Below are 25,385 nucleotides of genomic sequence, written 5' to 3' on the forward strand. Positions count from 1 at the left end.
TCTCATGAAGGGACACTGAAAGTCATGAGCACTAACAGCGACCTTGGAGTTACATTAATAAAGCAAGATTTATTTAGTTACATAGTCAGAGGTCTATGAATATCTTCTAATGCTTAGCTTAAAAGAGTATGGATTTTCTAGTCTGCAGATTCTAGAAATTGGAAAAACAACAACAAAAAATTAGTTCAATTTTTGAACTCTTAAGATAAATGCTAATTTAATGTCATGGTATGCACTACTTTTGAGTTATCTCAGAATCCAGCACGTTTGTTAAAAATTAGTGCTTTTTAAGCCTATTTCATATTGTATAGCTTTAAAAAATTATTATTCCTTTGATTTTGAAATGTTGAAAATTACAGAAATTTAGAGAAAAGAAGTGAATGTGTGATCAACCACTTAGAATAAATAAATGCTATTCTTTTGTAATTTTTGATTCAGGTATGTTAAAGCATTATAAATATAGTTAGAGTCATCTTTATTTTGCTTCCCAGTCTGGTTTGCTCCTTCACCACTCCCACAAGCATCCACTACATGAGCATAATGTGTGTGTCCATCATTCCTGATTTTCAAGGATTGCTTCATGTGTTTTTATAAATCCATACAAATGCTCTCACACTGAGTAAAGCACTCTACAGCTTTTTCCTCACATTATATTTTTGAACCCTGTGTATGTGTATATTTTTTCTTTAATTTTAACCATTTTATTAATTGCAAAATTATTTGTCCATTTTCCTCTTTGTGGATATTTAATTGTTTCCATTTTTTTAAATAGTCCCAAAGTATATATTCTTGTATATTCATAGTATATGTTCTCTAATTGTGTATAGGTGCAAGATTTTTTGGTAGGATATGTTCTAGAAGTAGAATTACTGTGTTACAGAGTATGTGTTTAGTCAACTTCATCAGATACTGCTAAATTGCTCTCTGGAGTAAATGTAGCAATTCACACTGCTATGTAGGAGTATGTACTTTTCCTCTATCCTTACTAGATTTCAGTTTATCAAAATTTCTGATTTTGCTCTTCTAATTGCTGTGATATGCTATTTATTTTAATTTGGACTTGTGGAGCTAAGAATATTTTCATGTTTAATAGTCATTTGGGTTTTTTCTTTGTCACCACTTGATGGATGTTTTCTTATTGCTTTTTTGGCAAAATTTATATATGTTGTAGAGTAATCCTTAGTAATATGTGTTATACATATATTCTCTCTGGCTATTTTTTGTTTATTTAATCAGTTTTGCTGAGGTATAACTTACATGCAATAAAATACATTCATTTTTGAGTGTACAGTTCTTTGAGTTAAACGTTTGACAAATGTGTAAAACTGTGTAGCCACCACAATTGAATTCTGAAACATTTTCATAATTCCAAAAAGTTCCTGTGTGCTCCTTTGTGCTCCCCCCACTGAGTTGTCTCATCAGAGGAGCAGTGAGATGGAACATCCTTACTTTGTTCCTGATCTTAGTGGGAAAGCTTCAAGCTTCTCCTCAGTAAGTATAATTTTGCTGTAGTTTTTTTGGTAGATATTCTTGATCAACTTAAGGAATTCCTGTATTCGTAGTTTACTGAGAGTTTTTTTTAAAAGTCTTGAATAGTTGTTAAATTTGTCAATTGCTTTTTCTACCTCTATTGATATAATCTTGTAATTTTTCTTCTTTAGCCTGTTGATATGTTGGATTATAGTAATTCAGTTTCAAATGTTGAGCCAGCTTTACATACTGGCAGTAAATCTCACTTGGTCTGGGTATGTAAATCTTGTTATACATTGTTGGATTTGATAAGCTGATTTTTTTTTTTTTGAGGATTTTTGCATCTATGTTCATGAAAAATGTTGTTTGTAGTGTAGTTTTTTTTGTAATATCTTTTTCTGGTTACCAAACCAAAAATGCTGGCCTCAACAAATGAGTTCATAAGCGTTCCCTCTGCTGTATCTTCTGGAGGAAATTCTAGAGAACTAGTATACTTTCTTCCTTAAATGTTCGGTAGAATTTAGTAGTAAACCCATCTGGGCCTGATGCGTTCTGATTTGGAAGGTTATTATTGTTAAATTTATTTAATAGATATAGTCCTATTCAGATTGTCTATTGCTTTTTGTGTGAGTTTTAGCAACATTGTGTCTTTTAAGAAATTGGCTCATTTAGATTGTGAAATTTATGTGCAAAGGGTTGCTCATTACTTTATTATTTGCTGAATGTCAATGGGATCTGTAGTGATGTCCTCTCTTTCCTTTCTGATATTAGTAATTTGTGTCTTCCCTTTTTTTCTCAGTTAACCTGGCTAGAGACTTATCAATTTTATTGATGTTCTGTTGTTAGATGCACGCATGGTGAGGATTATGTCATGTGGAATTGACCCCTTTATTATAATGTAATACCACTCTCCACCCGTGACAACTTTTTTATGGTAAAGTCTGCTCTGTTTGGGATTAGTATAGCTACTCCCACTTTCCTTTAATTAGTGTTAGCATAGTATATCTTACTCCATTTATTTTTAATATATAGGTGTCTTTATTTTTAAAGTTGGGTGTTTTTTTTCTCTTTTTTTTTTTTCTTTTTTTTTTTTTTTAATAATATATGGTTGTGGGGCACCTGGCTGGCACAGTCAGTAGAACATCCGGCTTTTGATCCCAGGACCATGAGTTGAAGCCCCACTTTGGGTGTTAAACCTACTTAAAAACAAAAACAAAACCCACGTATGATTGGGTCTTGTTTTCTGATCCTTTCTGACATTCTCTGTCTGTTGATTGGTACATTTAGATCATTGACATTCAAAGTAATAATTGATAAACTTGGACTGATATCTACTATGTTTCTTGCTATTTTCTATTTGTTGTCTTTGTTCTTTTTACTATTTTGACCAACAGTCTTTCTGTGCCTTTTGTGGTTTTAATTGAACTTTTACATTATTACATTTTCTCTCCTTTTTTAGGGTATCAGTTATAATTCTTTTTTTTTTTTTTTTTTTACTTTTTTTGGTTGCCATAGAGTTTACAATACACATTTAGACTAATCCAAGACCACTTTCAAATAACATTAAATCACTTCCACGGTAGTGCCAGTACCTTATAATAACAAAATAATGGTAATTCCTCCCTCCCAACCCCTGAATCCTTTCTGTCATTAATGTCATCTATTCATAAGCTTACACGCATTCATAATGATACATAGTTGAATACATTGTTGCTATTACTATTTTGAACAAAACTTATATATGTTAGATCAATTAAGAATAATAAAAAGGAAACTTTTTATCTTCACTTTTCTTATTTTGATGCTCTTTTTTTTCCTTATGTAGATTCAGTATCTGATCTATATCTTTTTCTATCCCCTCTAAAGAACTTTTTTACAAAGTTCCTCAATTTTTGTTTGTCTGAGAAAGTCTTTATTTATCCTTCACTTTTAAAGGATATTTTCACATGATACAGAATTCCATGTTGGGTTTCTTTTTCACCCAGCACTTTAAACATTATCAGTCCAGTTTCCTCTTGTTTGAATGGTTTCTGAGGAGAAGTCAGATGTAATTCTTTGCTGTACTCCTGTGTAAGTAAGATGTGTTTTTTCTTCTCGCTTCTTTCAGAATTTTTCCTTTGTCTTCGATTTTCTGTAGTTTAAATAACTATATGTGTAGATTTTTTTTCTTTTTTTCTTTTTTTTTTTTTTGGCATTTATCATGCTTGGTGTTCTCTGAGCTTCCTGGATCTGTGGTCTGACATCAATTTGAGGGAATTCTTTTCTTTTTTATGTTTGTTTATTTTGAGAGAGAGAGAGAGGGAGAGGGAGAGGGAGAGAGAGAGAGAGCACACAAGCAGGGGAGAGGCAGTGAGAGAGGGATAGAGAGAATCCCAAGCAGGCTCCTCACTGTCAGCACAGAGCCAGACGTGGGGCTTGATCTCATGAACCCGTGAGATCATGACCTGAGCTGAAACCAAGAGTCATACACTTAGCCTACTGAGCCATCCAGGTGCCCATGACATTAATTGGAAGGAATTCTGAGCCATTTCAAATATTTCTTCTTTTCCCTTCTCTCTTCTCCTTCGGGTATTCCCATTATATGTAGGTACACTTTTTGTTGTTGTCCCACGGTTCTTGAATATTCCAGGATGTTTTTTTGTTATTTTTTTGTTTTGTCTTTTTTTTATTTTTGCTTTTCAGTTTTGAAGTTTCTATTGAAATATATTCAAGCTCAGAGATTCTTTCCTCATCCATGTCCAGTCTACTAATAAGCCTATCAAAGGCATTCTTGATTTCTGTTATTTATTTATTTATTTATTTATTTATTTATTTATTTATTTATACATACATACATACATACATACATACATACGTACATACATACATACATACATACATACCTCTAGCAATTGTTTTTGGTTTTTTCTTAGGATTTCTCTTTCTGATTACATTACCCATCTGTTCTTGCATGCTATTTACTTTATCCATTAGAACCTTTAGCATATTAATAATAGTTGGTCTGAATTCCCAATTTGATAATTACAACATCCCTGCTATGTCAGGTTCTGATGCTGTTCTGTTTCTTCAAACTTGTTTTTGGCTTTTAGTACGGCTTGTAATTATTTCTTAATAGCTGGACCTGGGTGAAAGAACCACTGTCAATAAGCTTCCAGTAGCATGGTTATAAGAGGCATTCTATAATCCTATTAGTAGGTGTCAGTCTTTTATGAACCTGTGCCTCTGGGCTGTAAACTTCACAAGTGCTTCTCAGGTTTTTTCCTCCCACTTAGGTGCAACAAGATGGCTAGATAGGGCTGAAATTTGGTATTTCCCCCATTTCCCTGTGTGTTGGGCTCTGATAAAACCCTAGCAGGTTAGGCTCTAGTAAAATAATTTCTCCTGAGACAGCCTTTGTTAAGAAAAACACAGTGCTCTGGTCCTTTTTCCACTTCCCCTGCCAGAAGTGGGAGGGTATTTTTCTCTGATAGTCACTGTAAGAACCTGTTGAGCTCATAGAAGTAAAACTCATAAATATCTGGCACTTCCCTATTACTGGGTCTCCCTGGAGTTTGTGATTCTCAGACTTGTCTACCCTGTGCCTCCAGCAATTTATCAATTATAGTTTAGTTTTTCCTACTCTCCAACTGGTTCCCATGGAGGTTTTTGCTCATGGGTTTCTGTTCCACTAAGTTGTGATTCTCTCAATTTACCTGTCATTTTCAAATTTGGGGAGCAGGAGTTTGCCTTGTGACCTAACCTCTCTTATGGATCTAAGAATTACTGAACTTTTAGTTTGTTCAACTTTTTACTCGTTAGGATGAAGTTGCAACTTATGAGCTTCTTAGATGCTGGACTTGGAAACTTTGTATTTCATTTTTATTCAATTTAATATATATATTTTTATTTCCCTTGAGACTTTCTGTTTGATCCATGGATTTTTTAGAAGTGGGTTTTTTAGTTTCCAAGTGTTGGGAGATTTTCTTTTTATCTTCCTGTTACTCATTTGTGGCTTAAATTCGTTGTGTTTTTGATTTTGATTCTTTTAAATTTGTTGAGGTTTGTTTTATGGCCCAGAATATGGTCCTCTTGATATATATTCTGTGGGCACTTGAAAAAAGTATGTATTACATTATTATTGGGTGAAGTATTTTATAAATGTTGATTAGATGCTGTTGGATGATGGTGGTGGTGATATTTTCTCAGTGCTTGCTGATTTTCTGTCTAGCATCTATCCATTGTTGAGAGAGGAATGCTGAAGTCTTCAACTATAATTGTGGATTCATCTATTTCTCCTTTTAGGTCTATCAGTTCTTCATATATTTTACAGCAGTGTGTGAAGTGCATAGGCATTTAGGATTGCTGTCTTCTTGTTGGATTTTTATTATTATATGATAATCCTACCCCCTTCACTTATAAATTGTTTGCTCTGAAGCCTACTTTTCCTGATACTAACATAGTTACTTTTTTCTTTTGATTAATGTGTACATGGTACCTTTTTTCATCCTTCTACTTTCAGTCTGCCTTTCTCATTATATTTGAAGTGAGTTTCTTGTAGATAGTTGAGTTATGTTTTTTAATTGTCAATCTCACATTTTTTAATTTTGTATTTTACCACTTACATTTAATGTAATTATTAATTTGTTTCAGCTTGAGTCTGTTATTTTTTGTTTTCTGTTTGTCCTTGGGTTTTCATTTCTCTGTTTTTTTTTTTTTTTTGTCTTCGTGTGGGTTATTTGAAGATTTAAAAATTATATTTTGATTTGTCTATACTTCTTGAATGTATCTCCTTATGTAGCTTTTTTAGTGGTTGTTGTAGATATTACATATATGTAACTTATTACAGTCTATTGCTGTTATCATTTTACTAGTTCAAATAGTGCATAAAACTTACCCCCTTTTACATCTCTTTACCCTTCTCCCTTTATAACATCATCATCTTAAATAATTCCTCTACATCCATTTAAAACTACATCAGACAGACAGTACTATGATATTTGTTTTAGCCTTCAAACTTTTTTTTTTTTTTTTTTAATTTGAGAAGGGAAATCTATTTTATTTTAGTCATTAAAAATAATTCCCTCCTTGGACAGCTGGGTGGCTCAGTCAGTTAAGCATCTGACTTTGGTTCAGGTCATGACCTCACAGTTCATGGGTTCAAGCCCTGCATTGGGCTCTGTGCTGACAACTCAGAGCCTGGAGCCTGCTTCAGATTCTGTTTTTCCCTCTCTCTTCCCCTCCCCTGTGCTCCTTGTCTCTGTCTGTCTGTCTGTCTGTCTCTCTCTCAAAAATAAATAAACATTAACAAATTAAAAAAAAATTCCTTCCTTCTTGATGTTCTAAGATGCCTTCTTTTAGGGTAAGTCTGCTAGCAACATATTTTCCTAGTTTGTTGTTTGGTTTTTTTTTTGTTCCATCCCTCATGTCCAACTCCCTTTAATTCTTAAAGGCTGTATTTTGCTGGTTATAGGATTTTAGGTTGACAGTTTTTTCTTTCAGCATTTGGTAAGGGTGCCACTTCATTCTGGCCCTTCATGGTTTCTGATGAGAAATCTGTCATCAGTTGAATTTTTTCTTTTTCCTTTAGGTAAGATTTTGTTTTCTTACTAGTTGCTTTCAATATTTTTCTTTTTCAGTTTTCACAAGTGTTCAAAAGTGTGATGTGTCTTGGTGAGAATTTCTTTGGTTTTATACTATTTTTTGTTTGCTCAGCTTTGGTTTCCTCTTTTCTCTTTTCAAAACTTCAGTGATAAAAAATGTTAGATTTTTTTGTAATAGTCCAAGAGATCCATAGATAACCTTATTTTTTTCAGTCTGTTTTTTTTTCTGTTATTCAGATTGAGCAATTTCTATTGTTATATCTGCTAGTTCACTGATTATTCTCATCTATCCCCCTCATTCTCCTGTTAAGTTCATCCATTGAGTTTTTTTTTTTTAATTTTTTTTTTTTTAACGTTTATTTTATTTTTGAGACAGAGAGAGACAGAGCATGAACAGGGGAGGGTCAGAGAGAGAGGGAGACACAGAATCTGAAACAGGCTCCAGGCTCTGAGCAGTCAGCACAGAGCCCGATGTGGGGCTCGAACCCACAAGCTGTGAGATCATGACCTGAGCCGAAGTCGGACGCTTAACCGACTGAGCCACCCAGGCGCCCCATCCATTGAGTTTTAATTTTGGTTATTGTATTTTTCAGTTCTGAAATTTTTTGTTTGTTTCTTTCATATCTTCTATTTTTTTTGCTAAAACTTTCAATTTCTTGACTAAGACTTTTCTGTGTTTTTATTTGTTTCAAGTACATTCATAATTGACTCATTGGAGTCATCTTGTTACTGCCAGATGGGTATGGAAGTCCATATTCTTCCCCTGGCCTCTGTTAACCCCAAGGTGGGGGTACTCTTCATTGCCATTGAAGGGATCAGAATCTGACTAACTCTGTGATCTCTATAGACACCATAATGTGGATGGCTTTGTTACCCCTGGGTGGTAATGAAAGCCCTGACTCTTCACTAGGCCTCCTCTGACATTACCCCACTGAGAAAGGAAAGGGTTAAGTTATTTCTGGTTAGGGTAGAAGTCCAGGCTCCCTACATGGTCTATACTGACACCATGAAGATAGAGAGCTTCCTAGTTGGTTTTCTCCTACAACATCCCAGTGGGTAAGTTGGGGTGACTTGTTAAACCCTAAAGAAGGTTGAAGTCTCTTCTCAATTTGACCTTTGTTGGTAGGAGTGGGACCACATGTTTTTATTGTTGTTTTCTGTGGTTTTTGGTTGAGAGATATTATTGTCTATAAAATTTTTATGTATTCCTGGGCCTCTGCTTTCCTGGTCCTTTAGCTAGAGAGAGAAGGCTTTTGTTGGTTTTTTTTTTTTTTTTTTTTAATCAAATTTATTACCACGTGTATTCAAGTACTATGACCAAGGGTATGAGAATAGATTGGCTGTGTTTGCAACTTGTTTACAAAAGCCATTCAAGGAGTTAGGTTCACACATTTTCATTTTGACTCGAGAATATAGCTTTGCATATTACCTAGAAAGACGCCATGCATAAGCAAAGGTCATGATTTTTAAAAAGTGCTACATCTCCTTTCTCCTCATTTATTTTTTATTTTTATTTTTTCAATATATGAAGTTATTGTCAAATTGGTTTCCATACAACACCCAGTGCTCATCCCAAAAGGTGCCCTCCTCAATACCCATCACCCACCCTCCCCTCCCTCCCACCCCCCATCAACCCTGTTTGTTCTCAGTTTTTAACAGTCTCTTATGCTTTTGCTCTCTCCCACTCTAACCTCTTTTTTTTTTTTTTTCTTTCCCTCCCCCATGGGTTTCTGTTAAGTTCCTCAGGATCCACATAAGAGTGAACACATATGGTGTCTGTCTTTCTCTGTATGGCTTATTTCACTTAGCATCACACTCTCCAGTTCCATCCATGTTGCTACAAAGGGCCATATTTCATTCTTTCTCATTGCCACGTAGTACTCCATTGTGTATATAAACCACGATTTCTTTATCCATTCATCAGTTGATGGACATTTAGGCTCTTTCCATAATTTGGCTATTGTTGAGAGTGCTGCTATCAACATTGGGGTACAAGTGTCCCTATGCATCAGCACTCCTGTATTCCTTGGGTAAATTCCTAGCAGTGCTATTGCTGGGTCATAGGGTAGATCTATTTTTAATTTTTTGAGGAACCTCCACACTGCTTTCCAGAGCGGCTGCACCACTTTGCATTCCCACCAACAGTGCAAGAGGGTTCCCGTTTCTCCACATCCTCTCCAGCATCTATAGTCTCCTGATTTGTTCATTTTGGCCACTCTGACTGGTATGAGGTGATATCTGAGTGTGGTTTTGGTTTGTATTTCCTGTTGGTCTTTTTTGTGTCTGCGCCCATTGGTGTTTCTGTTGCCAGGATCTTTAACACCAATTCTCTGAGAAAATGAGGCAAAAAGAAAGTCCCGGAAACTCATCACCATTTTGTGCCTTAGGTCGGTCCTAAGATCCCTCTCTAGCTTGCCTTTTCTCTACTTTTCAAAGTTTTCTTACATTTGATTTATATAATTCCCAAGAGCTTTAGTCTCACTTAGAGAAATAGGAGAAAGTACATCTACTCCATCTTTCCCAAAACAGAAATTCATAGTATTTAAACATTTGTATGTTGTTTTTTCATTTTGGTTCTGTTCAAGTTATTTTTTAATTTCCAATATGGTTTTTCCTTTGACCCATCGTATATTTGGTATTGTGTTATTTAATTTTGGTTTCTAGATTTATTTTTCTTTCCTTTTCTTTTCTCTTCTTTCCTTCTTTCTTTCTTCTTTTCTTTTTTGATTTCTGTAAGTACTTCTCAATGTCATTTGCAATAGTAACAATTGTATAGTATGGACCTGCCTGAGATCTAAGATGAAAGAAGCAGTTTTCTGTACCAGCTTTGACTATTTCCCAGCTAACCCTTCAGAGACACTCTTCTGTTCTTACTTCTGTGATTACCTGTGTAACTATAGCATGAATGCAAAAATCAAAAGACAACCTATTTCTTGAATCTTCCACTTTAGTTGATGTTGACTTACTCTGTGTGTAGGATGAGGATTTAGTTTACTACACTAGCTCCCTTTCTCCCAGCGTTTGATACCTATTTTCACTTTTTTGGTTATTTTTAGAACTTTATATAGTAAAATCTCTGTTTCTTGTTTCCTTAATTTCCAACACTATGGTCTCTTAGCTAATTTTTTTCTTTTCACTTGTTCAGAGATACTTATTGAATAATTAGCAGTTTTCAGTTTCCTTGATGTTATGAAAGAGTAATCATGATAATGTGAACTTGATAGCATTATAAGGGACGAGGCAACAAGGAGTCATTCAATCTCATTTCCCGTTGCGTAGATACAATGTGGAGATTTGCATGCAACCTTCTCTAGTACTGCAGTGTTGAAGTGGACTTCCATACTTTTTGCGTTCATCAGGGGATTAATTTCTCACCTACAGCTGAAAGTGTTAAGTGTGGAACAATATGTTTTAAAAAGGCAAAGCATTTAATGCTTAACTGTATGCCAGTATGTAATTTCTCATCTCCCATCACTCTTACAAGATGGTTATCACTAATGTCCTTTTAGAGATGAGGTTTGTGAGGTTCAGAGGTTGAAGGATTGGTTACTTCAGACTATCAAAACCATAACTTACAGAGTCAGAATTTGAGTTTAATTCTGACTTCAAAGCAATGCTTCCCTATTATATCAAGCTACCTTCCAGAAAGGAGTATAATTCTAGATTTAGCACATGCATTTAACGTAATAAAGTTTTTGTACATGGGTGATAAATACACAAGAATATATAACTTTTTGCATAAGGCCAGTTTTATACAAGTAAGTGATAAAACAGTAAATCTATACTTTTCATATATGGAAAGATGTTTATTATGTTTGGTGATGCATATTACATTAGCATCTTAGATAATATATAATCCTGAATCACTTTAGCTCTGTGTGTGTTTTTGTATACCAAGGGGGAAACTGGAGGGATGATCACCAAAATACTAAAAATAGATCTAGGTGGTTTTCACTTTCACTTTAAACTCTTTATTTATTTATTTTTTTATTTCTTTTCCCAATGATTTTGTATTATTCCCAAATCTATAAAATTATTTTTTTTAAATCTCCCAACCATGAGCATTTTGTTGTAATTTTCTGTTGTTGTCCTTTTCCCTTGTCTTTAAACTTCACCAAAGTGGATTGCAGATTGGGAAGAATTAGTTAATTAAATCTGCTTGGTTTAAGTTTTGTTTTGTTTTTTTAATTTTTTTTTATTTTTGAGAGAGAGACAGAGACAGAGACAGAGTGTGAGCAGGGGAGGGGCAAAGAAAGAGGGAGACACAGAATCTGAAGCAGGATTCAGGCTCTGAACTGTCAGCACAGAGCCTGATGTGGGGCTTGAACCCACGAACTGTGAGATCATGACCTAAGCCAAAGTTGGACACTTAACCAACTGAGCCACCTGCTTGGTTAAAGTTTTAATGGGCGCAGGAGCTATTATCCCATATGCAGTTGGTTTTATATTTTGTAGACTATAAAGAAAATAAATTCAGTAAATGTTATGAAATATTCCCGTAAATCATTGTATTTTGCTATTAATAACCACCATATTTTAATTATGTACTATTATACTTGATTTTACAGCTACTGTTATTTATGTTGTAGAATTGATTACAAGAACATATTACAGAGATATTGATCATAACATACATTTTTGTAGATGTGCATTAATTAGTAATATACAACTTTAGTTTATTGTGTATATATATATAATTTTAAAAGGACTGTTTTCCAAGTGAAATGATTTAAATAAATTTGTCAAAAGTTTATAATGTCAAAGGAAGCCATCATAAAGTAGTATTTTGGAAAAAGTTTTCTTATGAAGATATTTTTCTCCATCATCTCTTTTTGTTTTTGTCTTTGTAGGTGATTATAGCCTTCTGGTATCGTATATTTGTGGGAATAATGAGTTTATTTGGGCTAGAAGCTAAGACCTGCTGGAATGTCACCAGAGTAGAACCTTTAAATGAAGTTCAAAGTTGTGAAGGCAGGTTTCTTTCTAAATGCTGCCATGTTGTCATTAATATTTACAAAAATGTTTTATAGAGTTGTGACTCATTTTAAGAATTATAAATTACTGTGATTGATTTGTTTTCTTTAAAACACTGTAGAGCTGGGGCGCCTGGGTGGCGCAGTCGGTTAAACGTCCGACTTCAGCTCAGGTCACGATCTCGCGGTCCGTGAGTTCGAGCCCCGCGTTGGGCTCTGGGCTGATGGCTCGGAGCCTGGAGCCTGCTTCTGATTCTGTGTCTCCCTCTCTCTCTGCCCCTCCCCCGTTCATGCTATGTCTCTCTCTGTCTCAAAAATAAACGTTAAAAAAAAAATTAAAAAAAAAAAAAGAAAGAAAAAGAAACAAAACACTGTAGAGCTGATTAAAAGAGTATAACTAGAATAAAAAGATTTAAAAAAAGTTTTGGGGTAGTTTAAATGTATAAAATTGGGGGGTGTAGAGTAAACAGTCAAATATCTACCTGTAATGGTTCATGTAAAAATTTGGTTATGCATACATACATAAAAATCAAATGTGCAATTAATAGATTGCTTTAGAAATACTGTTTCTTATATTCTCACAGTTCGTGAATAGTTCTACTTGAACTCTCCGTATACATCTTCATTGGCACCTTTGTCAAAGAACCCTGTTTGGCATCCTCAGTTTCCCAGGATCTATAATTGTCACTTCTATTTGAGATATTTGTCGTTTAGCACTTTTAAAGTCTAAGAACTTTATTCAAAGTCACATTTATCTACTTGCATAATGTTTGCATTTTTTATTTCTTCATATTCTCTACAACATGACTACTTAACTGTATTTTATAAATATATTTTTTAGATTTGTTTAACATTTATTTCTTAGAATGTCCGCTAAATCTGTGTTTTTGTATTTTCCTTACATTTTTCTAATTTTCTCAGCTGATCTTTGTAACATCTAAAATAGCATTGATAGGGGATAGTTGAGGGGCGATTAGACTTTTTTTGTACAAAGTAATCAAGAAAATGTTTCATAAAATGAGAAACTTTGTAATGACTCAGCTTAGAAGTTAACATTTTTTTCTGAAGGATGGGGAAAAATTGCCATATATGTGTGTGTGTATATATGACACATATATATATGTACACACACACATATATGATGTTTATTAAGTTGCCACTAAGTGATAGGTTATTGTTTGCACTTAGAACCCAGATGAGCCAGGTAGGCATAGACCTTACCCTCATAGAGTTTACACGTAAGAGGGGTGTTAGTGGTTACGACTGTGATGGATATCGTAAATAAGAAAATAAGGTTGCTGAGTTTAGGAGTAAAGGAGAAGTGTTTCAAGATTAGGAACCAGAATATTCAGAAGTCCTGAGGCAAGAGAGAACTGAAAGAAGGCTAGACTTTTGGGAGCAGAGAGAGAAACAAGAAAAAATGGTGTGAAGTGATGCTAGCAATGTAAGGAAGGGTCAGAAACAAAAGGCCACATGCTGGTTAAGGATTTTGTATTTTGTACTTTATTCATTGAAGAATGTTAGCAGATTAACATTTTAAAAACATTATTTTGACAGTTATATGGAAAATAGTAAAGGACAAAAGTGGGTTTAGTGAGACCAGGAGGAGACTATTAAGCTCTTAGCAAGTGATTGCGGTTGGGGGAGGCGAGGGGGGGGGGGGGAGGGGGCGGGGCGCGCGGGGAGATAACTGGGAAATGCAGAGATTTGTGGGATATTGGAAGTAGAATTGACAAGATTGGGTAATCGATTGATGGGGGAGGGGAAAGTGAGTGAAGTCCTGCTAACTTTGGTTTCTGGCTTAAGTGATAGTTTCTTTGAATGGAAAAAAACTTTTTAAAAGTAGCAGATTTGGGGTGCCCGGGTGGCTCAGTCAGGTAAGCTTCTGACTTCAGCTTAGGTCATGATCTCATAGTTTGTGAGTTCAAGCCCTACATCAGGCTTTGTGCTGACAGCTCAGAGCCTGGAGCCTGCTTCAGATTCTGTGTCTCCCTCTCTCTGACCCTCCCCCACTCATGCTCTCTCTTTCTCTCTCTCAAAAATAAATAAACATTGAAAAGATGTTTTAAGGAGCAGGTCTGAATTGCTACATTAGTTTGAGATACCTAGGAGACCTGAAAGTGGGGAGGTCAAGTGGCTACCTGCCTGGATACATATAGGAAGAAGAAAGTCACAAAGGATAAAAATAATGCAGTAGGTTTTCTCCTGTAATACATCAAGTGACTTTACAGAGAATTCTAGATACTGAACAATAGCAACATCACCTAAACAAAATAATACACCACCAACTAATCATTGCAGTATAATAATACTTCATTAGGGCAAAGTATAAATGTAACTACAATAAAGTGTAAAATACAAATGTAATAATACCTGATATAAGGGGAAGGTACTTATGTAACTATTAAGTAGAGCAGCAATCTGAAAAGCAAATGTTTTCAGCAAGTTCTGAACCCTTGAATCCAAGGCACTGAGACAGTTATGCCCAATTGCCTTATAGTCATTTATTCATGAAGTACTAATAATCTGTGTCTTTTTTAAAGGATTGGGAGACGCTGCTTGCTTTTATGTTGCTGTGATTTTTATTTTAAATGGAGTAATGATGGGATTGTTCTTCATATATGGTGCATACCTGAGGTAAGATTACTGTGTTAGATCTTTCAGTGGACCTATAAAGACTGGCTGACATTTTCTGATTAAATGAAAAGGAAAATTATGAGATGAATTGATTAATAGTATGAAATTTTATACATTTATTTTATTTTTTTCAGAAACTTAGTTAATATCACGCAACCAGAAACTAAAGCTGTCACTTAAAGGCCTCTCTTTTAATCCTTCTGGGTTTTGTTTTTGTTTTTTTTTTGTTTGTTTGTTTTTTTAAGACTAAGATTCCTTAACAAAGCCTTTAGTGAGAATACCACCAGACCATATGTAAAATTATTATAACACTAGAGGAATCTTTGGTTGGCATTAGTGACTGATTATTTCTAATTTTAATGGCTGTATATGTGAAATTAAGAAAGTATAAAAGAAAACATATATCACTATGGCAGACACTTATATTTGATAGCCTCTGTTTCTTGTTAATGGTACCACAATTTGGTTTAGGGTAGCAGTGTGTCCAGTCTCAGGTGATAGGTTGAAGTTAATTATGACAATCATGTAATCTGCTTCCCACTCTCCATTGCTTCTTGGGATGGCCATATGAGTTAGTTTTTTCATCGAAAAATACGATGAAATCAGTCTTGTTTATACTTAGGAAAGCATTTGTCTTTCTGACAGAAGGATAGATTTCAGCTGTCTTTTCTCTGTCTTCTGCTTTTAAACTTTAGGGTGATGCTTAGAGTTGCTGCACTCATCTTGTGACCAAGAGGGAAAGGCCACAAATATAGCACCTAAGTCTGCTCTAACATCCTTGTGCTGGTGAACCAATGCCAGCAGACACTTATCTTTCATTTTTTTAATTGAATGATATCAGCCACTTTTGTTAGGTTTTATTTCTTACAGCAAAATATATTCCTAACTGATCAGCAGCTTTCTTTATAATGTTATTCTTGAATTTAAAGTTGAAAATCTAGGGACACCTGGGTGGCTCAGTCAGTTGGGTGTCTGACTTCAGCTCAGATCATTATCTCGGGCTCTGTGCTGACAGCTGGGAATCTGGAGCCTGCTTTGGATTCTGTGTCTCCCTCTCTCTCTGCCCCACCCCTGCTAATGTTCTGTCTCTGGCTCTCAAAAATGAATAAACCTTAAAAAAAATAAAGTTAAAAATGCAAAGACCTAAAGAAATGCAAAAGACCTAAAATAGTGGAGACATTCTTGAAGAAGATAGGAGGACTTGCTTTAGTAATCATTTCTGTATTATAAATCTGATGTAAATAAGGTAATGTGATTGTGGTATGGGGGTAGGCAGGTAGATCAGTGGAGTAAAGCAGGTCTCAGAAACACTTGGCCCATTTAAAGACACTTGATGTATGCTAAGAGTGGATATTGTCCATCAGTAGGTAAGGACCAGCTTCTCAACACATGGTCCTGGAATCACTGGAAGATCATAAGGAACAAAGAGAAGTTGAAACTGTACGAAAATTAAATCCTAGTTAGAGTAAAAACTCAAATATGAAAGAAAAAAATATAAAATGCTTAGAATGAATATCAGTAACTTGGGATAAGAAAAGATTTCTTTAAACAAGGAACAAAAGTTTAGCCATGAAGAAGAAAACTAATAAATTTGATGGGAAGAATTAAATTCCTCAAGGCATTATAGAATGAAAAGATAATCTACAAACTGGGAAAAGACATTACAAAGCATATAACCAACATTGTATCCAGACTTTGCAATCACGTGGCACTCCAGGTGCCAGGAATACAAAACAACCTCTGTCCTTTTAGAATTTATATTCTAGAGAGTAGACAAGACTAAGAAGACAGACAACCCAATAGAAAAGTGCACAGAGTATTTATGATCAGACATATATGAGAAGAATTCCAAATTGCCAATAAACATATGTATAGTTGACTACCATAATTACTTATCAGAAAAATACAGATTTTATCCACAAGGATATTTCACATCTACTAGATTGGCAAAAGGAACTTTTTTCTGTGGCAAGTGGACATACAAATTAGTACAACTATTTTGGAAAAATAGTGTGCATTAATTTAGTAAAGTTGAAAGTGTAGATACTTTCTAACTCTGCAATTCCAATTTAAAATATATACACCTTTAAATACAGGGAACAAACTTGGTGTTTGCCACTGAGGAGGGGAATAGGGAATGAGCAAAACAGATAAAGGAGAATGGGAGATACAGGCTTCCAGTTACGGAATGAGTAAGTCACGGGGAGAAAAGGCACAGCATTGGGAATATAGTTAATGGTATTGTAATAGTGTTGTATGGTGACAGATGGTAGCTACATCTGTGAGTATATCATAATGTATAGAGATGTTGAATCATGTTGTATACCTGAAACTAACATAATTGTGTGCCAATTATATATATATGCCTAAGAAACTTTTACATGTGTACACCAGAAAGTATGTATTGCATGTGACACCAGCAGTGTTGCTTGTAAGAGCTGCAAGCTGAAAACAACTCTATGAACAGAGAAACGTACCCATTACAGTTTATTAATAGCGAACTACTACACAACATTGAGAATGAATGAGCTGTAGCTGTACACGTCAACATGGACAATTCTAACAAATAGAACGTTGAATGAATGAAGGCAAGCACAGAATTAAAGAAAGGCTGCATACTTCCATTTGAATACAGTTTAAAAACAGATTAAAGTAAATCATAGTATGTGTATAGATGTGGTTATATTAATACTCACAAAAATCAGGATAGTGGCTTTTGAAGGGGTGTCAGGTGGGGACCCAAGGCGTGATCAGTTTTCTGTTTCAATGATATATAGTGGTTGAAAGGATGTTCACTTTATAATTGTTCTAGAAACTAGAAAATTTTATGTACGTTTTAATATATGTTTTTTAGGAAAATATAAGCTCATCAATATTTTGATGGAAAAGAATTACTTTTAGATTATGTTGGCAGCTTTAAAATGTTCTATTTTTGAAATTATCCATATTATTCTTTTTTTATATGGAAGATGTTATACAAGACTAAAATTTTTCAAAGTTAATATTTTTCCCTGGGAGAACTACCCAAGAGGTTATAGTCTTCTCTGAATTGTTTACACAGTTCAGGAATATCAAATACATTATTTGGCTCCAGTCTTTAAAAAAAAGGATATATAGATAAAACATATGTTGGCTATAAAAGTGTTTACCCCCAAAATCAAGAGCACACTGTATATACACTGTATGTCAGCTAACTTGACAATAAATTATAAGTTAGCTGACATACAGTGTATGTATATATATATATATGTATATATGTATGTATATGTGTATATATATATACATGATTATATACATATATATACATATATATACATGTATACATATATACATATATATATATGTATATGTATATATGTATATATAGTGTCACCAATATTGTGACGAGAGCAGAAACAATGGCATATGAGAAACAAAGAAATAGGAAGCGGGGGTAAATTTATATTTCTTACCCTGGCTACCCTCGCCGTTGGCAGCAACTTGGAATGTAGCTATTCCATTTCTGTTCTTTTGGTGGTTAATAATAAAACATTAACATGCTTATCTGACTTTATCAAGTCTAAAATTAATTGAGATATTTCCCCTTCTTACAATACAAGGAATTTGAGGACACTTTGCTTCAAAGCAGCCCCTCATATCTTACAATTATTATCGTAGTTTAGTGCTACTATTTCCCCTCCATAGCAGTCACTGTTATCGCCGTTTATGTTGTTGAATCTTGCTCACATTTATATCCACATGGTCCTACTTTCTGTATGCTACAGTCTTCTGCCTCTCACAGGTTCCTCCTCGCAATTTCTTTCTTTTCAAAGGCATTCTTTGAATTTTCTTTCATGAAAATCTGTTGATGGTTTATCACTTCCTATTAGCTTTCCTCTGCTTGTTGTTTTGAGCTCATTTCGTTAGTTCTTCAGTCATTCGTGTGATATTGTCTTCCAACTGTGAAGCTGTGGATACAGTGATGACAATGTACAAAGAAAAGGCAACTTTAAGAAACAGTTCGTAATCTTTGATGATTATCAGCCATCTGGGATCTAAGTTTTGCATTTTGCATTGCTGTTTCTTTGGGACTTAACAAAAGAAGGTTTGTAGTAGTTTAGATAGTTCAGAGTTACTGCTAAGTGAAACTTTTGGGCTCTTCATCTCCCAGTCACTGAAATCCAATTTCAAAAACAAAACCTGGCCTCCACTGAGAAAATTCAAAGAATGCAATATAGGCTTTGAAATGCTGGCCTGTAAAAAACTTTTATGTTCACATGTATTTTGTTTAGAAAATATTTTAAATACAATAAATTATAAAATTCTGATTTCTTTATATGTATACTTTGTATGCTTGTACATTCAAGATTAAAATATTAACTACATGGGTACTTTTGAAATTGTTACTATCATTTTATATGGTTCAGTACTGTGGTGTCTTAAATATGACTTTAAATTGTAAGAGATAATTTTGTGAGAAACTATATTTTGCATGAATTATGAACGTATACTCTTTTTTTAACAGTGGGACTCAACTTGGAGGTCTAATTACGGTATTATGCTACTTTTTCAACCATGGAGAGGTTTGTTTTCTAGAAAATAATTTTTAAGAAATAGAAGGGGCTGTGTAGGAACAAGGAAATACATTCATCAAAACAATATATAATTGCATGTTACTTAGGACTTCGCAATATTTTAAAGAACCTTATGTTGTAAGTTTATATATTAATCATGTTAATCCACATTTTTACATAATTAGAATTCATGATGTGAAGTATCTTGCTTGGTTTTTAATATACCTACATTTTGTAGAAAAAGCAAATACTGTACTTATTGAGTTCAGGCACTTGATAAATATCTCATTTACTCATACCACACTTTTTTGGAAGGTAGCTGTTCTCACGGTAGAAGATGTGAAATTGTAATTTAGGCTGGTTGTTACTTATGCAAGATTTCACATTCAGTACCTGGTGAAGCTGGGTTTCCCATTCTCCATCTGTCTTGCTCTAATACCTTGTTTCTGTTATTACATCAGGCTGCCTTTTTCAGTTACACAAAATGCTGAATTCAAAATAGAAATTTACTAACTCAGTCCAATGGGGTATAGTCTACCTACAAAGAGCTCATAGAAACTTAGAGTATGATAGATTCATTCAACAAAATACTGAGTACATGACCTATGCCAGATTCTGTTCGATGCTGAGGATGTGGCAGTGAAAAGTGAGAGAATATGACTGCTAGCTTTTGGAAGCAAAATATGTAATATGTTTTGGCATGGGTTACATAGGGTTGAAGTTTCTGTTACTACTGGGAAAGGCGGACACTTGGTGAGTTTTAGAAAACTAGTTAGACAAGGGAATCATAAAAACTATACATAAATATCTTTAATGTATAAACTTAAACGAATACATTGTCATTCACCAGGTGTTAGTATAAAGGCAAGAACTTTTCTTTGAGTATGCCAAACTTTCTTAAACATACCATAATTAATCTTCCAAAGTTTATAGTTTTGGTTTCTTAGAATAGGAGTAATAAGAGTTTATAAGAGTTATGATTTTCTCTAGAATTTTAGAATTCTTGACATAGAACTTTTATAATATTCTCACTCGTGTCTTAGAAATGATTAGTTTTAAAGCCTGTACAAAATGTTAATACTTTCATTTATGCATCACATTAGTGATTTACAAATACTTCCAGTTGTTTTTAGAAATTTGCAGTTAACTCTTTTAAAGGTATATTTCACCAATTCAGAGACCATCTTAATTATTTGTACTGTGTGTCTGTACTCATTAAACTTGTTATGTGTAAACTCTCTTGGTGCTTGTGCATGCCCTTGGTGACATTTGGTTAAATATTTTTCTGGGCCACAGCCCTGGGATGCCAGGATCATTAGTGCAGAGCTAGAATGTGGATCTGGTTGTCAGTCCCAGAATCCTCACCACTCCTATGCCTGTCATCTTGTTTGTCCTTCAGGTTTTCTTATATTTGGCATGATACATCTTTCACTTGCTTCTGGACTTGCTAGTCAATGGCTCTCTACCTAATGCCTGTATGCCCATTAAGCGAGCTCCATAAACTGAGAAGCTATCCCAGCTATTCAGAAATCAATGAGTCTGGTATTAAAAGTATTAAAACCAGCCTACCCATGATTTTTAGATTAATAATGTTTACTGTAATGGAACATAAAGCAAAGTAAGCATTTTATTGATTTCAGGCTACTCGTGTAATGTGGACACCACCTCTCCGGGAAAGTTTCTCATATCCATTTCTTGTACTTCAGATGTGCATTTTAACTTTGATTCTCAGGTAATTTTTGTCTATAAACAAATCTAAATAAATTATGTAAGCTTTCTTAAAATATGCTTCAACTTATTAAGTTATAATTGTCAAATTTAGTTTTCCTTTTATTTATAGTTACTTTAAAATTAAATTGAGTATCTAGTTGAGAAAATAATCTAAAATTACGCAAATAATTGCTTTCCACTTGAGTCTAGACTACAGATTTTTGGTAATCTAAATTCCTAGAGAGATGGTTTCTTTTTATATTTTTGAAGTGATTTTAGTCTGACCAGTCAGGGGTTTCCTGGAATGAAATGTGTTACTACAACATTTAGGATTATACCCGTGAGTGCATGTATTATATACTCTGTACTTTAGCCAAGAGTCATTTTTGTTTGGTAAATATAACTGAGTACTTAGTGAATATATTTTGTGATAATATAACAAAACAATAGGAACATTTAAAGTTTTGCTTTTGAAAATTTATATAACATAGTGTAAGGATTTATCAAAATCCAGTATACCTTTTATAAAAAAGAACGGCTACAATTTTATGATTTACACAAAATGTTGTACGTTTCTTTTTCATATTCTAAAAGATATTAACACTATCTATGGTAAAAGGTGTTGGTTACTGATATTTCATAATTGCAGACTGGACAGTTTAAAACTTCAGTGTGCAGTAGTTTATAATTGCATTCCAGAATTCTCTTTAAGTCATCATTTTAATTTTTTTCTTTAAATTTTTCTCATTGTTAATTTATTACTTCACCAGCTTGTACACTTTTCCTCCATTGCTTTTTGAAATATAAAAATGGTGGTATATAAAACTGTTGCTGCTACTATAGGCTAAGTGTCTTGAGCTATGCAGGGTCAGTTCATGTTCTATTTTCTGACCACATTGCTGGAGTATTAAATTTCTTATGTCATGCACAGTGAAAGGAAAATAAACTTTTATGTTTAAAGTATTTTATTTACTGGTAAACTAGATACAGTATTTAAACTGCTAATTTAGATTGTTTTGTACTAAGCATTTTTATAACAGGTATTTTAAGTTCTTTTTAATGAGTTTTTAAATTTAACTATATTTTGTTGCCTTAGATCAAAGGTAAGGAGTCATTAGATTTTATCATTTTGCAGTTAGCTTTTCTGTTTAGTGATAGGCTTAACTTTAATGGTAAAACTTACTGGTATTAATTCTCTCTATTAAGGACCTCGAACAATAGCAGAAGACATTTTATTGCACTCTGTCTTTCCAATGTTGCTTTTATGCTTCCCTGGCAGTTTGCTCAGTTTATACTTTTTACTCAGGTAAGATGATTTCAAACTAATTTAAGTTGAATGCAAGATGTACTTGGTTGCTTTTATAGAAGTTTTAAAATGTCATGATGTTACTGCTCTAATAGTTTTTTAAAATATGGAATAACTATAGTTCTACCTTCTATTAATGTATTGGTTTAGTTAGGCAGATATTAATGATCAACACGCAAAAGACCTTTTCCTATTTAAGTCACAATTTTTCTTGTTTATTTTTGAGATGATCTCTATAAATTTGCCTGTAGATTTTCCTTTTATCTTAGGAATCATTTTGGATGCCAAGCTACCCAACATGGTAAGGGCCAATCCTATTCTTCATGGTAGGGGGTATCTGCTTCTAATCTAGTTTACCGTTGGCTGTTTTGTCTGAAGAGCAGAATCGTACTGGACAGCGCTTCTCAGAGCTTCAATCGTGGTATTATTTGAATGAATTGGAGGCCATATCCTGCCATTAAGTAACTAACGGCAAGAAACTGAGCTGGAAAAGCAGAGAGTAAAAGGTCAATTTTGATGAAATTTCATGATACCCAAATTTTCCATCAGAGCTCCTTTCTACCTAACTAACTAGCACTGATAATAATAATGTTCTCTATTGCCGATAAGAAATTGTACCAAGAAGACTGGTGTTGTCCATTATCTACAAGGAATGAAATGATAATCTCAGCTTAATTGGTGCTACATGTTTAAAGTATTCTCTGTGCTTTACTTCCTTAGAGTTGGCCCTTCCAGGTTGTAACACAGAGAGTCTGGTTTCCATTATGTGTACGTGCCAGCATAGATTTCTAATGTGCCTCACTTCCTCGCAAAAGCACATGTATTAATCCACTGGTGCTGTTGAGACTGCTTAAGTAGCTGTTTGGGTAATTTTGATATCGCTTTAATGATTTTTGATCCATTCAAATGATGTGCTAGGCTTTTCTTTCTTTCTTTTCTTTTTTCTTTCATTATTGAGATACAACTGATGAGCAATAATTTATAAGTTTAAAGTGTACAGTGTGTTGACACCTACTCACTTTAAGGCCACTGTCTGCAGAAAAGAAGCCCGTTGTCTACATTTTCACAACAGAATGTCGACTCTGTTGCTTGTATCTAATGAGAGGGCTCTCTTTTCAACCAGAAATTCAAACAGCAACATTTCAGCAACTGAGCAGAATTTTCTCCCCTTCAGTGTTTCTCTTAGCCACAGCTTATTTGTGATACTTAATAAGTGTGGTCCAGACTTGTGTATCCTAATGATACTGGTCTCTGAGAGGAAAGAAAGGGAGACTAACATATGCCAGATTTCAGTTTCACAGTTGATCATTTAATCCTCAAGGAGTCCAGTCAGATGGGTATTATAGATAAAGAGAGGCTCAAAGATCAAATTCAAATCAAGTCTATCCAACTGCAAAGCTCCAGCATTTTCCAGTTTATTTTTGTTGCATGTCTAAGGCCTTTGAACTCTTCTCTGTTGAAGGCTGCACACTTGGCTATATTATCTTACTTCCTTGCTAAAACGCCTTCAGCTTTCATGCAGCAGTAATAAAAGAAATATGCATTTGAAGAACATTTCTGTACCTTTTGTGAAACTATAATTAATTGAGTGTACTCTATTATCTAATTGCTTTTCTATATAAGTACCTATATGACACATTTTTCATAATTAGTGTCAAGATTAATTTTCCTCACAAGGTGAATTTATGAACTTCCTTTTAACCACTGTATCATATTAAATGAGCTGGACTCAAAAGGAGACCGGCAGAAAGCAACTGCATTTTTTCTCCTACTGCCTCTTAAAACCTTCATTCTAGACTTGTTTCTCCCCCATATTTAGATGAAATTTCAGGAGGTTCCATACCTATTACTTTCCTTTTCATTTTGAAGAAGTTTCATTTCAGTAAAAAAAAAAAAAAAAAAAAAAAAAAAAAAAATCTTTAAAATCTTGTGTTTTCTGACCACAAAACATGATATATATCCATTTAACTAGTTCTTGTTTAGTTTTCCTTAATAATGTTACATAGATTTTTAGAGACCTTACAGATCTTTCATTAGATTTATTCCCAGGTATTTTCTATTTTTGATGCATTTTAAAAGATTGGGTATTTTATATTTGTTAGGTATATAGTTCTACATATGTTAATTGGGCAAAGTTTCTTAATTATGCTATTCAATTTTTTTTTGTTATCTACTATTTTTGTTTGGTTATTTCAGTTACTAGAGGGGGAATGTGTTAAAATCTTCTACTTTAACAGTCGATCAATATCTATTCTTTAAATGTGTTGATGTAATATTATGATATGCACAGTTGTTAAATACTCCTTTTAGTTGTTATTTTTTTTAATATCAAATTTGTTGTCAGATTGGTTTCCATGCAACACCCAGTGCTCATCCCAAAAGGTGCCCTCCTCAATACCCATTACCCACCCTCCCCTCCCTTTCACCCCCCATCTGCCCTCAGTTTGTTCTCAGTTTTTAAGAGTCTCTTATGCTTTGGCTCTCTCCCTCTCTAACCTTTTTTTTTTCCTTCCCCTCCCCCCTGGACTTCTGTTAAGTTTCTCAGGATCCACATAAGAGTGAAAACATATGGTATCTGTCTTTCTCTGTATGACTTATTCCACTTGGCATAATATTCCTTTTATGTAATGTGCCTTCAAATTATTTTTTTTAATTTTTTAATGTTTAGTTTTGAGAGAGAGACAGAGACAGAACACAAGTAGGGAAGAGGGAGAGGGAGACACAGAATCCAAAGCAGGCCCCAAGCTCTGAGGTGTCATCACAGAACTCACATGCCATGAGATCATGACCTGAGCCGAAGTCAGACGCTTAACTGACTGAGCCACCCAGGCACCCCTGTGTCTTAAAAAATTTTAAGTGCATCTGTGTGTGGTAAGAACACTTAACATAAGATATCCCATCCTCACAAATTTGTTAAGTGTAGATAGAATACAGTATTGTTATTTATAGGCTCAGTGTTGTACAGATCTCTAGAGTTTATTGATATGTCATAACTGAAACTTTATATGCATTGATTAGCAACTTTCCATTTCTTCCCCCACCCCCCCACCCCCACCTAGCCCCTGGCTATCACTGTTCTATTCTTTGCTTCCATGGGTCTGTCTATTCTAAATACCTCATATAAGTGGAATCATGCAGTATTTGACCTTCTATGACT

At 34.2% G+C, this 25,385-nt stretch overlaps 1 protein-coding gene across 1 annotated transcript in view; it reads left to right on the top strand.

The window, feature by feature from the left end:
- DPY19L2 (dpy-19 like 2) overlaps positions 1 to 25,385 on the top strand; it is a 96,293-nt gene that overhangs the window by 8,917 nt on the left and 61,991 nt on the right. The window contains exons 5-9 of the mRNA XM_058724611.1: positions 11,900 to 12,020; positions 14,566 to 14,659; positions 19,164 to 19,221; positions 20,853 to 20,944; positions 22,129 to 22,228. Coding sequence (XP_058580594.1) covers positions 11,900 to 12,020; positions 14,566 to 14,659; positions 19,164 to 19,221; positions 20,853 to 20,944; positions 22,129 to 22,228 — 465 coding nt within the window. The remainder of the gene's footprint in view (positions 1 to 11,899; positions 12,021 to 14,565; positions 14,660 to 19,163; positions 19,222 to 20,852; positions 20,945 to 22,128; positions 22,229 to 25,385) is intronic.

Source organism: Neofelis nebulosa, chromosome 4 (genome assembly GCF_028018385.1).
Source record: "Neofelis nebulosa isolate mNeoNeb1 chromosome 4, mNeoNeb1.pri, whole genome shotgun sequence".
Lineage (NCBI taxonomy): Eukaryota > Metazoa > Chordata > Mammalia > Carnivora > Felidae > Neofelis > Neofelis nebulosa.